Below are 18,287 nucleotides of genomic sequence, written 5' to 3'. Positions count from 1 at the left end.
AGACAGTGGGGGCCAATATTCAAATTCTTAAAGAGTAGAATTTTTAACCCAGAATTTCCTATCCAGCCAAACTAAGCTTCATAAGCAAAGGAGAAATAAAATCCTTTACAGGGAAGCAAATGCTGAGAGATTTTGTCACCACCAGGCCTGCCTTGCAAGAGCTTCTGAAGGTAGCACTAAATGTGGAAAGGAAAAACTGGTACCAGCCACTGCAAAAAACATACTCAATTGTAAAGACCATCGACACTATGAAGAAACTGCATTACCTAACGGGCGAAATAACCAGCTAGCATTATAATGACAGGATCAAATTCACACATAACAATATTAACCTTAAATGTAAACTGGCTAAATGCCCCCAATTAAAAGATACAGACTGGCAAATTGGATAAAAAGTCAAGACCCATCGGCATGCTGTATTCAGGAGATCCATCTCATGTGCAAAGACACATATAGGCTCAAAATAAAGAGATGGAGGAAGATATACCAAGCAAATGGAAAGAAAAAAAAAAAAAAAAAAGGAGGGGTTGTGCTCCTAGTCTCTGATAAAACAGACTTTAAACCAACAAAGATCAAAAAAGACAAAGAAGGGCATTACTTAGCGGTAAAGGGATAAATGTAACAAGAGCTAACAATTCTAAACATACATGCACCCAATAAGGAGCACCCAGATTCATAAAACAAGTTCTTAGAGACCTACAAAGAAACTTAGACTCTCACACAATAATAATGGGAAACTGTAACACCCCACTGTCAATATTAGACAGATCAATGAGACAGATAATTAACAAGGATATTCAGGACTTGAACTCAGCTCTGGACCAAATGGACTTAATAGACATCTGCAGAACTCTCCACCCCAAATGAAGGGAATATACATTCTTCTCAGCAACACATCACATTATTCTAAAACTGACCACATAATTGGAAGTAAAACACTCCTCAGCAAATGCAAAAGAACAAAAATCATAACAAACAGTCTCTCAGACCTCAGTGAACTCAAACTGGAACTCAGGATTAAGAAACTCACTCAAAACCCCACAACTACATGGAAATTGAACAACCTGCTCCTGAATGACTATTGGGTAAATAACGAAATTAAGGAAGAAATAAATAAGTTCTTTGAAACCAATGAGAACAAAGACACAATGTACTAGAATGTATGAGACACAGGTAAAGCAGTGTTTAGAGGGAAATTTGTAGCACTAAATGCCCACAGGAGAAAGCAGGAAAGATCTAAAATCGACACCCTAACATCACAAGTAAAAGAACTGGAGAAGCAAGAGCAAACAAATTCACAAGCTAGCAGAAGACAAGAAATAACTAAGATCAGAGCAGAACTGAAGGAGATAGGGACACAAAAAACCCTTCAAAAAATTAATGAATACAGGAACTAGTTTTTTGAAAAGATTAACAAAATAAACCACTAGCAAGACTAATAAAGAAAAGAGAGAAGAATCAAATAGACACAGTAAAAAATGATAAAGGGGATATCACCACTAATCCCACAGAAATACAAACTACCATCAGAGAATACAATAAATACCTCTATGCAAATAAACTAGAACATCTAAAAGAAATGGATAAATTCCTGGACACCTACACCCTCCCAACACTAAACTAGGAAGAAGTAGAATCCTTGAATAGACCAATAAGTTCTGAAATTGAGGCAGTAATTAATAAGCTACCAACCAAAAAAAGCCCAGGACCTGACAGATTCACAGCCGAATTCTACCAAAGGTACAAAGAGGAGCTGATAGCATTCCTTCTGAAACAATTCCAAACAATAGAAAAATAAGGACTCCTCCCTAACTCATTTTATGAGGTCAGCATCATCCTGATACCAAAACCTGGCAGAGACACAACAAAAAAAGAAAATTTCAGGCCAATATCCCTGATGAACATCAGTGCAAAAATCCTCAATAAAATACTGGCAGTCCGAATCCAGCAGCACATTAAAAAGCTTATCCACCATGATCGAGTTGCCTTCATCCCTGGGATGTGAGGCTGGTTCAACATATGCAAATCAATAAACATAATCCATCACATAAACAGAACCAATAACAAAAACCACATGATTATCTCAATAGATGCAGAAAAGCCCTTTGATAAAATTCAACACCCCTTCATGCTAAAAACTCTAAATAAACTAGATATTGATGGAACATATCTCAAAATAATAAGAGCTATTCATGACAAACCCACAGCCAGTATCATACTGAATGGGCAAAAGCTGGAAACATTCCCTTTGAAAACTGGCACAACACAAGGATGCCGTCTCTCACCACTCCTATTCAGCACATTATTGGAAGTTCTGGCAAGAAAAAGAGATAAAGTGTATTCAAATGGGAATAGAGGAAGTTAAATTGTCTCTCTTTGCAGATGACATGATTGTATATTTAGAAAACCCCATCTTCTCAGCCCAAAATCTCCTTAAGCTGTTAAGCAACTTCAGCAAAGTCTTGGGATACAAAATCAAGTGCAAAAGTTGCAAGCATTTCTTTACACCAATAATAGACAAACAGAGAGCCAAATGAATAGTGAACGCCCATTCACAATTGCTACAAAGAGAATAAAATACTTAGGAATCCAACTTGCAAGGGATGTGAAGGACCTCTTCAAGGAGAACTACAAACCACTGCTCAAGGAAATAAGAGAGGACACAAACAAATGGAAAAACATTCCATGTTTATGGATAGGAAGAATCAATATCATGAAAATGGCCATACTGTCCAATGTAATTTATAGATTCAATGCTGTCTCCATCAAGCTACCACTGACTTTCTTCACAGAGTTAGAAAAAACTACTTTAAATTTCATATGGAACCAAAAAAAGAGGCTGTATAGCCAAGACAATCCTAAGCAAATAGAACAAAGTCAGAGGCATCACACTACCTGACTTAAAACTATACTACAAGGCTACGGTAAACAAAACAGCATGGTACTGGTACCTAAACAGATATATACACCAATGGAACAGAACAGAGTTCTCAGAAATAACACCATACATCTACAACCATCTGATCTTTGACAAACCTTACAAAAACAAGCAATGGGGAAAGGATCTCCTATTCAGTAAATGGTGCTGGGAAAACTGGCTAGCCATATGCAGAAAACTGAAACTGGACCCCTTTCTTACACCTTATACAAAAATTAACTCAAGATGGATTAAAGACTTAAACATAAGACCTAAAACTATGAAAACCCTAGAAGAAAACCTAGCCAATACCATTCAGGACATAGGCATGGGCAAAGACTTCGTGACTAAAACACCAAAAGCAATGGCAACAAAAGCCAAAACTGACAAATGGGATCTAATTAAACTAAAAAGCTTCTGTACAGCAAAATAAACTATCATCAGAGTGAACAGGCAACCTATAGAATGGGAGAAAATTTTTGCAATCTATCCGTCTGACAAAGGGCTAATATCCAGAATCTACAAGGAACTTAAACAAATTTACAAGAAACAAACAACCCCATCAAAAAGTGGGCAAAGTATATGAACAGACACTTCTCAAAAGAAGATATTATTGTGTCCAAGAAACATATGAAAAAAAGCTCCTCATCACTGGTCATTAGAGAAATGCAAATCAAAACCACAGTGAGATACCATCTCACACCAGTTAGAATGGCGATCATTAAAAAGTCAAACAACAGATGCTGGTGAGGATGTGGAGAAATGGAAACACTTTTACACTGTTGGTGGGAGTGTAAATTAGTTCAACCATTTTGGAAGACAGTGTGGCGATTCCTCAAGGATCTAGAACCAGAAATACCATTTGACCCAGCAATCCCATTACTGGGTATATACCCAAAGGATTATAAATCATTCTACTATAAAGACACATGCACACGTATGTTTATTGCAGCACTATTCACAATAGAAAAGACTTGGAACCAACCCAAATGCCCATCAATGATAGACTGGATTAAGAAAATGTGGCACATATATACCATGGAATATTATGCAGCCATAAAAGGATGAGTTCATGTCTTTTGCAGGGACGTGGATGAAGCTGGAAACCATCATTCTCAGCAAACTAACACAGGACCAGAAAACCAAACACTGCATGTTCTCCCTCATAAGTGAGAGTTGAACAATGAGAACACAGGGACACAGGGAGGGGAACATCACACACCGGGGCCTGTCGGGGTGGTCGGGGGCTAGTGGGGGGATAGCATTAGAAGAAATACCTAATGTAGATGATGGGTTGATGGGTGCAGCAAACCACCATGGCACATGTATACCTATGTAATAAACCTGCACGTTCTGCACATGTATCCCAGAACTTAAAAAAAAAGATACACCATGTTAAATCTAAGATATTCCTGTGAAAAATTCTCAGTAAATTAAAAAATAAAAATTAACAGTTCATTTATATACAAAAAAAATTAAACTATTCACAGTATAGTTTAATGGTATTTACATTTTATGGTATACTTTTTGAACATGATAATTCCAAAAGTAGTAGTATATACAGTTAATTTTGTTTAACCAGAAAGTCAAATATCTAATTTCTTGAGATGTCTCTAACTGGACATATCATCAATGAGTAGATATCTATTCTTGAATTATAAAGAAAACTTGATGGGGCTGGTGGTGATGGGAATAAAAGTTATCTTCAAATATCACATACTGTTACGAATGTTTCAAAGGGATATATCATTAGGGAGGAATATTTGCTGAATTTTGATGTCAAATATGTTGAAGATGAAATTGTTCAACCATGGAATTCATAAGCACCTGGTGAAGATTTTGTTCACAGGATGGATGAACTTCTAAGAACCAGTCAACCTGAGAGTCTGTGATTCTGTTATTCTCCAGTGTAGAGGACTGTGTGAACCATTGGCTCTGGGAGGTTTCTGTTAATATGTGATGTTCTCGCCCTAGCCCCTTGCTGTTACATATCTTTTCTTTATTACATTTAAGATACTATCATCTGAATGTCCTTTCTTCTTTCATTTTTCTTAAATCAAGTTTTCTTTTATTTTCTTGGATGAATACAAGGCAAATAAATTGTAAAGAAGTGGCTGCAAAGTGTTTGACGGCCAATTTTACAAAGAACACTAGGTTAAATAAGGTTTAAGAGGTTTCTTTGCCATAGGAATTTTTAGAGACTTCAATATGCTAATGTACAGTGAAATCTCAATAGCGAGGGTATGCAGTTCTGTAGAGCAGTTTTAAAAGGTTGTTTAAGGACATTCTTCCTAGAGCTTTATCTTTCGCTCACCTCCTTCCTTAACTTTCACATACATTTCTGACTTTATGTTGCTTTGGCATAAACACAAATGTTGCTTTAGCATCATTTTCTTATTTCCCCTCAGTGTTGATAATCTATACCCACAAAAATGACTCAATTAGACTATAAAATATGTTCTGTTCATAATTTTGGAAGTAATCTTCAATATTAAATAACTTTAGCTAATACCATTTTTGGTCACAGTTTTACATTTGCATGTTTTAAATTATATTTAACATATGAAATTGTGATTAAGTCTGAAAGTCATATGACTTCAGAGTCATTCTCTTTGCTTTTATTTCAGCAGATTTTTTTTTTCACATTTGAGTTTATTTGGGCTTTGTTATGCTATACTTCAAATGCATAATAGACAACCAGCTTCCTCTGAAGTGGATTCATAAAGACACAGATGTAAGTAGATACCCTGTCTTTATAAATCAGTTAGACCCATTTACATTTGATCAAATGATTACCTCCAATATTATTAAAATAAATATTATTATAAATATTATTTAAAAAATCCCAAAGGTCTAACTATAGAGATAAAAGGCAAGAAAAAAATATCTCTCCCTAATAAACTAGATTGACCTATTTGCTGTGGGTATGTAATTTTTGCATAGCAAGCTCAGTTTATTTTGCCTATGTTTGCCCATAGGCCAGTCAAAACTCAAAGACTATTATTCATATTGACTGGCAATACTATTAAAATTGCCAAAACAAATTTATTTTTCTAAAAACCCTAGTTGGATTATTACACTTCTTAAAATCTTAACAAAAATGGTGTTTGGCAAAATAGACATTTAATAAACAAATTTAATACATTAATAATTTGTCATTATCACTATTTGGCATTATATATTTGTTTCTTTATTGTGTGGCTTCCCCACTAAAATATAAACTGCAATGTGCAGGGGCTTTTCCTAAGCCGAGGATATGCCTGGCCTGACCTATAACAGGCACTCAATAAATATTTAAGTAGATGTCAAACAAATTAAGTTATACACTGGTATAAATGTGACTATAAAAAATATAGTCTACAGATGAAGTACCATTGTTTATTTGCTACACTCCTTAGTCACCAGGTACACTGCTGAGTCACTTGGCTTTCTACCTTCTGGTTCATTCTCTATGTTGTCATCGGAATTATGGCTCTAAAACACGACGTCAATCATGTATAAAAACATCCGATGACATCTATGATGCAATGATGAATTTAAAACTTCCTAGTAAAGCCCATGAGGCCACTCATAATCTGCCTTTAATTTGCCTTGGCCATCTCATACCCGCTGTGGTTAGGCTCCATCCACATTCACTTCTTTCCCAGGACACGAAGCTCTCTCCTATTACTCTGTTCTCACACATGCCATCTTCCTTGAATGCTCTTTCCCAGCATCTCTGCCTGGGGAATTCAAACTCCCCTTTCAACAATTTGCTTCTTTTTTTTTTTTTTTAATTGCACCTTTCCACATTGTGCTGCGTTATTTGATTGTGTCCTTCTGTTTTTCTTTGCATTCAGAGTTCCTTCACAGCATCGACTAAAATTGATGTAACTTACATGCAATGCTTGGAAATTAGTAGGTACTGGATAAATGTGTGTTAAATAAATGACCAAATGGATGTGTTGTGGTACATGTATAAGAAAGGAAAATAATAGAATGTGGTGGGCGGGGACAAGAAAATTTGTTTCTCTTGTGTTACTGCACAATATTTACATCATTATATTATGAACACAAAATTAATTATAAAATTAGAATAATTTCTAAAAGAATTAGAATAAATTATAAAAATAGAATATATATTAAAAATAGAATGTATATATTTCATCTCACACACACTATATATATAAAACCCCCCGTATGAGTTCTGTGGTTTTAAAAAGAAAACTTTAAGTCAAATACAGGAGCAAATTATGTCTAGACTTTGGATGCATAATAGAACTCTTTGATATATGTGGCCCTGGGAAAAAACTTTAAAAAATAGAAAATAAATTTCTTATATCCAATCTTAATCCATCCTTCATTTTTCTCTTTACCAGTGATTATGTGAACCTTACCATTATTATTTTGGTAAAAATTACACTACTTTATTTCCTTCTAATCTTAAACTTGTCACAAGTTGTATATGAGATTGGAGAAAATTTGTAGCAGCAGGGAACTAGTGTCCAATTATGTGGCTAATCTTGAGGGAAGGTTTAGAAATGAATTTGTTCCATTACTTGTCTGACTGAATCAAAGTGGATAAAACGATGTATCACTTCATTTGCTGGCAGAGAATACACTTTATTACTGAACTGTTTAATATAAATACTGTATAATTTATAAAAATATAGTTATATTTATGATGTTTACAAGACTCAGAAAAGGGTCCTCAAAGGTACTGTTGAATGTTTTGCTTCCTTTTTGTTAATCTCACTGCCTTTTAAACATTTTAAACATTTGAGGAGTAGGTGCAAAATTCTACTGAGATAATTATGATGTTATCCTCTCTTTTCTCCCTAATGAGGAATATAACTTACCTCTCCCTAAACCACAGTAGATACTTGTATGCAGCTGCTTTTGATTTAAGGCTAGAAAAACTAATTCATTTTATACCTCTAAAATTATCAAGCAGATTTTCCTTTATCTTCGTAAAAGAAGCTGAAGTTTTGGATGTTTCTGTCAAAAACAATAGTAAAAATTGTTCCAGTAAGTGTTCTTGCAGCATCAACTAAAACATATTTAGTTGAACCTAACCTAATCATAGAATTCATGATTCTTCCCAGATAGAAGCACTTGCATTCTGACAACCATATTTTTCTTCTTCCTTGAAAAAACTTATATCCTTTGGCTCCTTCACTTTGCCTTTTATTTTATCCTATTTTTTACTTTATAAGAAAATGAGGTATGGCTGCAACCATGGTAACAGTTGCTGGGAGACAATTAGACACCCCTTTCTAACCCCCACCAATTCCATTTGCACTAGTCTGGCAGATCTGTAAAGGTGTTTCTGTTTTCTATGAAAACAATAAACCTAGTGCATCATAATGGGACTTGCACATTCGAATCAGTTCTGCTAAATAGTAATATTAAAGAAGTAAAATTCACCTTCTTAGCAAAACCTCACATCTTTTGAGTTTCTTCTTACTTTGTTGTAGATCCTGACTGAGCAAAGCTCAATATGCAAAAGGAGCTTTATAATGAAGCAAAGCAGCATGCTCTGCCAGTACTGCAGTGCGGGAAATTGCTGATACGACTTTTTTGCTGTAGTAATTTCTGTGGGTGCCTGATTTGTTCCTGTTGCATCTCGCCCATTGTTACTTTAATATATGGAAATAAAACTCTTGCTTTTTTCAGCCTGTACAACAAACTCTGGGACATGTAGGTGTCCCATAATCTTGGACAGGTGAAATTCTGGACAAGAAAGCCTCCCAGGTAATTGAAGGCTTCCCTTAAATACAAAATGTGTCTCCTGCCTGTGTCTTCAAGTGAGGCTCATTTAGACTTCCAATTTATTCAACAATTGTTTTTGGAACCACTATCGTCACTAGGGGATGTATTGGTAACAATAAACATAGACTCTGCCCTGATGGAGATAAGATTTCAATAGGAAAGATAGACAACTAAACTGGTGTAATGCAACGAGTCTACGTTTCTGCTACCTCCAATATTTACAGCTTCAACTTTGTCTACTGCTCCGTTTCAGCTTCTACTTTTGCTTCATACCAATCTTGATTACCTTTTGAGCATTTTCAGATCTCGTTTTCTTCACAGTTGGTTCTGTCTTGGAATACCCTTACCCCTTTTCTCTGGCTGGGAAGATCCAATGCATTTTCAGTTTAAATGCTTCTTTTCTCTGTGAAACATTTGGGACTGCCTTGTTTATACTTAGTTACCCCATCTTCTGGATTCTTCATACATTTTTGTAATATCTCTGTTTCTGAAGCCATCAAATTGTCTTATAATTATTTATGCATGTTTCTGAGTTCCCAGCTTGAGTGTAAACATTGTGTAAGGACCATGAGTTGCTCACCTTTGTACAGCAGGCATTGCAGTGCCTGGAACAATGTCTGGCATACAGATGTTGAATGAATGTATGAGGTGTCAGGTGCAGAGCTGTCCCATCTACAGTTGTTGGCTCATTCCTACTGTCAGAATGTATGCCGCTGAATCCTATATAGATGATTCAAATAATCATAGCTGTTATCTCCAATTATGAGCTCTCTCCTGTAATGACTCCTCCTCCCTATAACTGTAGCTATCTTTCCTCCTCTTATTGTGCTTCTTTTTGTTTCTTCCGTCTCTTCTGTTTTTGAGGGTTTTGTTTTGTTTTGCTTTTAGGCTTTGGTACAAAAAATTGACCTTATGGCCATTAGCCAGTAACAAAAATGTTCCTTTCCTTTTAGATATTGACTCAACCAGTTATGGGATACAGAGGCAGGCTCTTTAAGCCTTCGGCTCCTTTTAATGCTTTATTCACTATAGAGACTTTTTGGGAGTCGGGGGGAACTGGCAGAGTTCTAGATTTGGTACAATACCTGATGTTTGAGAGTTGTGAAAATTTGTAAATGCAAACTCTAGATAAATAGGCTTTTACTAAGTATTGCCATGCATTTGACCACTTGCCAAAAATTCTGAGTCCTAACATCTCACTTAGGTGGTACTAGACATGGTAGGCAGCCTTGGGTTTAGAATAAGTTAACTGGGATCATGTCCACATTTCATCTCTTATGTGCAAATGGCCTCATTTAGGTTTGAGAAATTTTCCTCTCTTTCTCATTGATCTTGCCCTGAGGTAGGATTATTGGCTTCTTTTGGTCACAATAAGCCTCTGAGAGGTCAGCCGTGGCTTTTAGGCTTTTTTGATTGATTTGCAAACAGTGTGGGAAGGTCACTGGTTTTGTCAGTAATCCGAGATTCACTTGTGTCTGATGGGACACTAAATTCCCTTTCATATAATGAAAATGACAATACTGCTGAAAGGGGTTCCAATTAAATCTGGGGTACATGATAAAGAAGCAGTTTAAGATACCTGTGAGTCAACTGTAGAGACATTTTTCTCCATTCTTTTGTTAAATATCTACTTCATACTCTAAGGTCAGTCCTTACTATCTTTTCCTGATAAATACTTGGTTAGATTCCTTAAATACATCCATGATGTGTACTAGGATCAATATTGTTCTAGTTTTCTATCAAATGCCTTTGATATCTCATCTATTTAATAACAACTGGCATCCACAGCAAAACCCCCAAGGCAGTGTAAGATCCTTTATCACTTTCTACATAATGTATTTCTAAAAGAAATCATATATTTTAGTAGGATTTTAGGAAATACTTTTGGTTTAAACCTTAGTTAACCAGACAGGAGTTACTAACCATAGCAGAAAATGTATCGGTTTTGCTTAGCACTGTATCTTCAGCAGAGTATAGTACCTGACTATATATATATACACATATATGCATATATATGTGTGTGTGTATATATATATGTATACACATATATGCATATATATGTATGTGTATATATATATGTATACACACACATTGCATATGCAGTGTCACACACACACACAAACACACACACACACACACAGTGGAGACTTAACAAATGTTTGTAGAATGAATAAATATCCAGAAAAGATCACCTGACTGAAGTTTTACTATTAATACATGCTTCTTTTCAAGGTATATCCCATGCATACAATTATACATTGCTTTAGGATCAAACAAATAATCAAAAAGACTTCACTGCAAACAGCATTATTGACTTTTAGAGACAGCAAGGGTTTTCAAGATCATCTCAGCTGAACTGTCCTTATTTAAAGTGAGAAGGAGAAGAATCATAGGTGGTAAGTGATTCCATTTACTTTTTAAAAATAAACAACTAAAGATTTCTTATCCGTCTCTCAGAGAATGAAAACATTCACTTTTATTTTGTTGGAACCATCATAATTTGGGAGATATAATGTAACTGACCAAAGAAAGAGGTAGACGAATGCAGACCATCCAACTACCCATTGTGATAATTCTGTCCCAGAGGATCACAGTTGGGAGTTCATGGCAATAGGGTTTCACTAACAGGAACACACAAATCTAGCTGCTGGACCCTTGGGTTTTTATCACAGTGGAGTAAAATGTGTGAGCAACCACTAGCCTTAAGTGCCATTTTGCTCAATTACTTTGGCTACCAGAAAGATAGTTAAGGTTTGTTGTTGCTTTTTTGCTACTAGGTTAAACATGTGAACCAAAGTCTGATACTTCAATGTTCAATTTGTAACGTTATTAGGTAGAATCCCTGGGGACTCTTTGCAGGTAATAGAGTTCAGAATTTAAAATTAATAGATACATGTAAAAATCATAAATAAAGGACTCCTACTATAAATCTCTTATTTTGATATGAAACAGTTCTTTTGATTCCAGCTATATGAAGCTATTGCAAGCTGTTCTACAAAATAATTGATATATTGTTACAGGAAGAAAATTAGGTGAAAGGAATAAAGCTAGGGTCCACAATGATATTTATAATATCTTTCAAACTCAGCAATTTCAGTAAAAATATTCTATCAAAAATTCATCACAAATTCAGCAAACACTTAAAAATACTTCTCGTTTTAGATTTCTTTTCAAGGCTTGTTTCTGCAAATGAGTGGACCAAATTGCTCATTGGATTTAGAGAGCCAAAATTCCAATTTGTTTGATTGGAGTTGATACGAACAAAATAAATCTAACTTTGTGGTTTCAATATGTTTCTACTCTCTTAAATCACTCAGTGGGTGATATTTACATACATTCTTCCATTTTTTCTTATGGTGTACATTAAACCGTATTTTCAAATACTTGATCTTAAACTCATATTTTGAAATGCTTGAATGAGTATATGTCTAGCTACTATATTAAATAGCAATACATTTATAAGAACTAATTAGCTCTTGTCATAAAATAATTTGCAAAACATGTATAGAAGATGAAATGCTTCTATAACCACAGTTTTCCATTAACATATTTTGAGAGAATATTGTCTGAACTCCTTCTATTATGTTTTTGCAAATGGATACAAATTAAGATGTCAATGAAGTAATTATTGGTGGCATGCTACCATAATATGAAATGTGCCCATCCTTCTAGAAATTTTTTTTTTTTTCGAGGTGGAGTTTCACTGTTGTTGCCCAGGCTGGAGTGTAATGGCACGATCTCGGCTCACCGCAACCTCCGCCTCCTGGGTTTAAGTGATTCTCCTGCCTCAGCCTCCCAAGTAGCTGGGATTGCAGGCATGTGCCACCACACCTAGCTAATTTTTTATTTTTAGTAGTGACGGGGTTTCTCCATGTTTGTCAGGCTGGTCTCGAACTCCCGACCTCAGGTGATCCACCCGCCTCGGCCTCCCAAAGTGCTGGGATTACAGGCGTGAGCCGCCGTGCCCAGCCATAGAAATTTACTAATATGAAGTGTGTCCATCCTTCTAGAACTTTATCATCATTGTGTTAATTTCACCATCTTCTGAGAAAAGGCCACCTTTTCAAAGGCATTTTTCTAATCAAGATTATTTAGCATTTAACTTTTTATCTTTTAAAAATGCTTTGGTTGGCTTTTTGAAATTGTTTTCTCTTGTTATCTTAATTTATGAAAAAGGATGTTGAAACACAGGGGTCTTAAGGTACACTTACAAACCCATGACAAAGTGTGGATTAGCTCTTGTGGATGAGCCAAGAGTAAAACCAAGAAAACATTAAAAGTTGTTTCATTTAGAGCTAAAAGGAATTAAAATACAGATAGTAAACAACAACAACAGCATGTTCAGAATAAAAACACAGCTTTTCTTGGGGGAAAATTTTATAGGACAATTAAGAGTACATTATTTTCTCACAATGCAGTAGACTTTATTGCAATTTATGAGATTTATACCTGAGAGGCATTTTAAATGGACAAAGTTCTCTTACTATTATTATTCTTATTACCATGCAACCATGACAGAAAGGAAACCTTTTAGAATTTGGCAAGAATAGAAAAAGTAGACACTCAAGTTTTCTAATTTCTTTAAAATGACAAAAAATATATAAGATGTCCAGTTCCTTTAGCAAGAGCTCATTTACGGCTTATTCAGTTTCTCCAAAGCACCCAGGTGTGCCGATTTTCTTCTTAGAAACCAGCTGAGCCTCTGAAATGGGTAAGTGTGCTTTAGGCACTCAATTGCCTCCTCCAGACTTGGTCTTTTAAGCACAGGTGCTAAGTGGAGGGTCTTTCTGAGCCTTACTCACCCTCTGACAGGAACTTGGCAATCCAGGCAGTTCTTATAATTGGCTGCTCTGTGGGATTCATCGTGAGTTATTTACAAAGCTTCAGTTGTTCAGGTCAAACAACTCAAACTCTCAATACAGGGGCGGGAGTGGGAGAGAGGGCAATGGGAGTCGGAGGTAAAAAGCTATATGTATATATATATATATACATATAGCTTTTTCTTCTACAAAGAGATGACAGGAAGTAAATACTCTGTTATTTCCTCTAATGGTCTGGCTTCTTTAGACTTTAGCAATACAACATTTTTGTTTGTTTGTTTTGTTTTACTTTTCACTTTTACAAATGCTAATATAGCTGAGGAAGGAAATTGAAGACATCTAGTCCTGTGCCTGCAAATAGTACAGCTGAATATCTGAAATATATTTTGGTTTTCATTCTTATAATTGAATACTAAAGTTATTCCTATAAATAAACCTCCAAATTGGCAAGTTTAGTATTGGAAATCAAGTCATATAATTATGCAGTTAAGCGATATATAACAAACTAACCAACAAAAAATTATATTACCCATGTCTGGCTGAACTAACATATTGTAGATAATATGAGCAAGCATTTCTAAAACCACTAGATGGCATTCATTCACTGCAATTTTGGCCAAAGAGCCTTTAAAGCTTTATCATGATCTGCAGGGGTAGGGGAAGGCAGATGTTATCCATTATTTGCTGATATTTTCCTATCATTTAATACAATGGCAAAGCTCAGTTTAATCTTTTCCTGGCTGCTTCAAATCAAATCAACAAATATTTATTGAAACCTTTATTCAAGGACTTTTCTGTTTTGAGGAGAGTTGAAAACCATCTCCACTGGGGTAGTAATGTATTGACTTATAATACCCAGCAGAAAACATGCTATATACAGTATTCCACTAAATTATATACAGTATTCCACTGACTTTTATTTTATTGCTTTAGTAATTTATGTTGCTGTTTCTCATGTAGCACTTCTCTAAAGTAAGTGTGCCTCTAAAAAAGGTGCACTCACAAATTTAGAATTTTTGTACTATTTTTAGATGGGATTAATCTTCAACATTAATATTTTTGAAAACCGGAGGCCAAGAGCTCTTCAAGATTCACACAGGGTCCTTCACTCATTCAAGTCTTAAGAATATGCGAGAAATAGCTTTCTAAATACATTGAGACCTAAGAACCAAAAAGGTCCTTGGTGATAAAAGATTGTGATTTGGTCCTGAAGATAGTCATGGAAAGAAAATACTCAAACCTCACACTCCAAATTAAAAGTTGGGAGAAGATGTTGATGGGGACAAGTCAATCAAAGGTTAAATTTTTCTGTATAGGGTCTAGGTTAAAAATATAAAATCTAGGACTTACCTGTTCTAATATGTTTTGAAGTCTTTCTATCTCACAGTCTATTACAAACTTCTTCTCTTGTCTTCTATCAAGTTCTTCTAGAAGTTGCCTATAGCTGACATCATTAAAATTTTCCACACATATAGCGCTGACATGCCAACCATTTTGTCCTGCTTTTTCCATAATAGCTTGGAGTATCGAGTATCCTATTGGGGAAAAAAAAAGTTACTAAAAACATGCTTTTACTCCCCTTTAATGACGTATGCAGGCACTGAGCCTATATCAACACTGTTATGTTCCAAAATATACTGAATGCTTAGAAACTTAGTCTGTGTGGTTATTTCTGAATAATTTATTCTTACTTTCTTTAGTCACGGCAACAAAATCTCTTAAAATATTGATTGAGTGAAGTAGCAACACCATACCTTGTGCTCTCAAAATCTCTTTACTGGAGAACATTGCATTGCTCTAGATACCTTTTTGATGAGACAAACCCCAAACCAAATCCACCACCATCTGTAGTCAATAGAAATTTCATAAACCCTTTTTATTTTACTCACTAGATGGAACTCATTTTGAACAACTGTTTGACTCCTCTTGAACAAGGTAGTACAACATTTTTGGTTCAACTATGGAAGAGAAGATGTAAAAGAAACAGTACAACAGTATTTATTGAGGACCCATTATTCTCGGTGCTTTATTCGTTGATGAGGACAGGTGCATATTAGAGAGTCATTATTTAACTCTTCCTCTCTCAGCAGGGGAATGATATAGACTGGGGATGAGTTGAATAACCACTAGGTGAGGTACTGGTACTCCTAATCAGTAAGAGACTGACGACCAAATAAACAACAGAAACTTGGTTTTAAAAAGTGTGTAGCAGGACTCAAGGTAAAGGCTTGGCCCAAGGGAGAGCTTGGTTAGAGCTATCTGGATGGAACAAGGAAAAATACCACAGAGGAGAAACAACTTGAATTGGTTCTTGAAGATTGAGAAGGAGCGTGCAAGACTGCTGGAGGTGGGGGTGTTTATTACGTGAAGACAGCCTTCCATGAGAGAATAAAATGAATGGTCTTCACCCTGCTCTTGATCTAGTTCTCTCTGCATGTGGAAGGGAAGGCATCTGGTCCAAGCACCTCGGTTAAGGCAGAAGCTGTGAACTCATAATTCCTGCATTTTGAGTATATCTTCAGGCCAATATTGTCTTGATTGTCCTGCCTTTTTTCCATCTCTCTTTTGTTTTTTTCAGATGGAGTCTTGCTCTGTCACCCAGGCTGGAGTGCAGTGGCACAATCTTGGCTCACTGCAACCTCCGCCTCCCGGGTTCAAGCAATTCTTCCACCTCAGCCTCCCGAGTAGCTGGGACTACAGGCACACGCCACCACACCGGGCTAATTTTTGTATTTTTAGTAGAGACGGGGTTTCACAATATTGGCCAGGCTGGTCTTGAACTCCTGACCTCGTGATCCACCCGCCTCAGCCTTCCAAAGTGCTGGGATTACAGGCGTGAGACACAGCACCCAGCCCCATCTCTCATTTTTGAATTGTAATGTGAGAGAAGAATAAAAAAAAAAATTCTTTGAATTTATAAATATCCCATACACTAAGATTGGTTAGGATCAGAGCCTGTTAGTCCGTTATATTTTCACTTTATGGTTTAGCATAAACAGAATATTCTAGTCCTCTTTAAGAGAGTCTAACACTTATTTGAGCTCATTCTATAGCAACTGTCTGTAGTTTCTTCTTCCTGTGATACTGGAATTGGGTAGAGAGCTGGGTGGATTAAAAGTGAAGATTTAAAATGAATATACCGCACTTCCAAGATAAGGGCATATTTGTTGAGTTTTCTAATTGGTATGTGAGTCTCATAGATTCAGAGATTTTTAATTTTTTCAGGTATGTTTTCTACATATCAGAGTTCCAAACATTATTGATGCTCAGTTAAGATCAACAGATGGAACTGATGATGAGATCATATTTGAAATATAAATTACCTGATATCCTGCCAAATGAAATACTGTGGCAGTCAGGATTCATTTTTATCTAAATGAAAAAAAATTCCCCGAAGAAGAAGAAAGAGGGCATGTTAATTACTATATAATTATTCTGGTATATCTATTGCTCCATTTAGTCTTTCCTTTTGTAATGCGTGCCAGTAATTATCTTTTCAAATCTTACCTAGATCCTCCGCCCCAAAACCCCAGCACTTTTTCTCTTGTTTCCCATTCAACGCATATGTAATGTGATGATATGAAACCTTACTTAATATATATGTTCATGCCTCATTTATTCTGTCGCAGGGGCTTATGCTCTGATGGTAACTGAGGCAATGTTCTTTTAAATCATTTTTTGACACCTATGAACGTGTTCTTTGACTTAAAATGAATGCTTTTAAAAATACCAGTTGACGTATTACTTTTCTTTTTTCTCCTTTTATTTATCATCGTACCAGAATAATGCTAAGATTTTTTTGTTTGCTTGAGTGTTGTAAAAATAATAAAAACAGCCCCCACACATAGAAATAGTCTTCTCCCTGGGCTCAATTCACAGCTTGGCACGATTCTCTAAATATTGCTACATTTCTGGCATCATGTGGCTGTCAGGCTTCATGTCAGGACTAGGCATCCATGTTGTTATTCTCCTGCTGACATGACTTTTACAGAATGTGGAGCCACACACCTTCTGATGAAATTTATAGATATTCTCACTTACCTTACAAAATTGAAGGACTCACTCTAAAATCAAAATTATAATTCAAGTCCAGGCTGCCATTATCTGATTTTTTAGATTTACAAATGACACTAGAATTGGAATCAGACAGAACCCTAGGACACAATCTTTGTTGAATGGCAAAGAAAGTTGGTTACTTAAAAAGCCCCATTAATCATAGTCAGAAATAAATGGCATCCTTTCATTGCAGTGCAAAGGACATGCAGTAATAGTTTCAGAGCTTGGCTAAAATCGTATTCTTTTATAAGCTATGTTTGATTCTAATGTGCTCTCTTATTATTCATTGACATTCAGATGTGAGTGTCTTATTTATTTGCTAACATAGCTGGAAATATATTGTAACTAGGATAAAATACTGCTGTTGAATCTATGATTATGTTACTTAGTTGTTACATAAACTGGATAATCATAAGTCAAGTCATACTATTTCCACATCTGGCTATGATTTGCATCTCCTAGGTATTAGAAAATTTGTAGTACAATATTGTTGGCCAAAGAATGAATACTGCAGTTTTAGATGAATATCACGTAGTTAACAGGAAATTCACTACTGTAAAGGATATTTTAAATCTTGCTTCTACTCTAAAAAGCTGTCTAACATTTTAATTCTATATAATTTACTGAAAACCAACTACATACAGAATTCTATAAAGTATATCAAGATAAAGATGTGGGAACTGGATGACATTTTGTTAAGTGAAATAAGCCAGGCACAGAAAGACAAGTTTCACATGTTCTCA

General features: G+C 35.6%; 2 protein-coding genes across 18 annotated transcripts in view; one reads left to right on the top strand and one right to left on the bottom strand.

Annotated features, from left to right (window-relative positions):
- LOC134736030 (BEN domain-containing protein 2-like) overlaps positions 1-18,287 on the top strand; it is an 816,235-nt gene that overhangs the window by 87,794 nt on the left and 710,154 nt on the right. The gene's annotated exons all lie outside the window — the stretch shown is intronic.
- The window catches only part of GRIA4 (glutamate ionotropic receptor AMPA type subunit 4), a 380,575-nt gene that overhangs the window by 103,821 nt on the left and 258,467 nt on the right, over positions 1-18,287 (bottom strand). For all 11 annotated transcript variants that reach the window (XR_010119696.1, XM_055272950.2, XM_055272952.2 and 8 more), the window contains one exon: positions 14,839-15,023. Coding sequence is in view for 10 of the 11 variants with exons in the window: in XM_055272950.2 (XP_055128925.1) it covers positions 14,839-15,023 (185 nt within the window). In the remaining variant the exon portion in view is untranslated. The remainder of the gene's footprint in view (positions 1-14,838; positions 15,024-18,287) is intronic.

The sequence above is a fragment of the Symphalangus syndactylus genome, chromosome 3, assembly GCF_028878055.3.
Source record: "Symphalangus syndactylus isolate Jambi chromosome 3, NHGRI_mSymSyn1-v2.1_pri, whole genome shotgun sequence".
Lineage (NCBI taxonomy): Eukaryota > Metazoa > Chordata > Mammalia > Primates > Hylobatidae > Symphalangus > Symphalangus syndactylus.
This window is presented reverse-complemented; position numbering and strand designations above follow the sequence as displayed.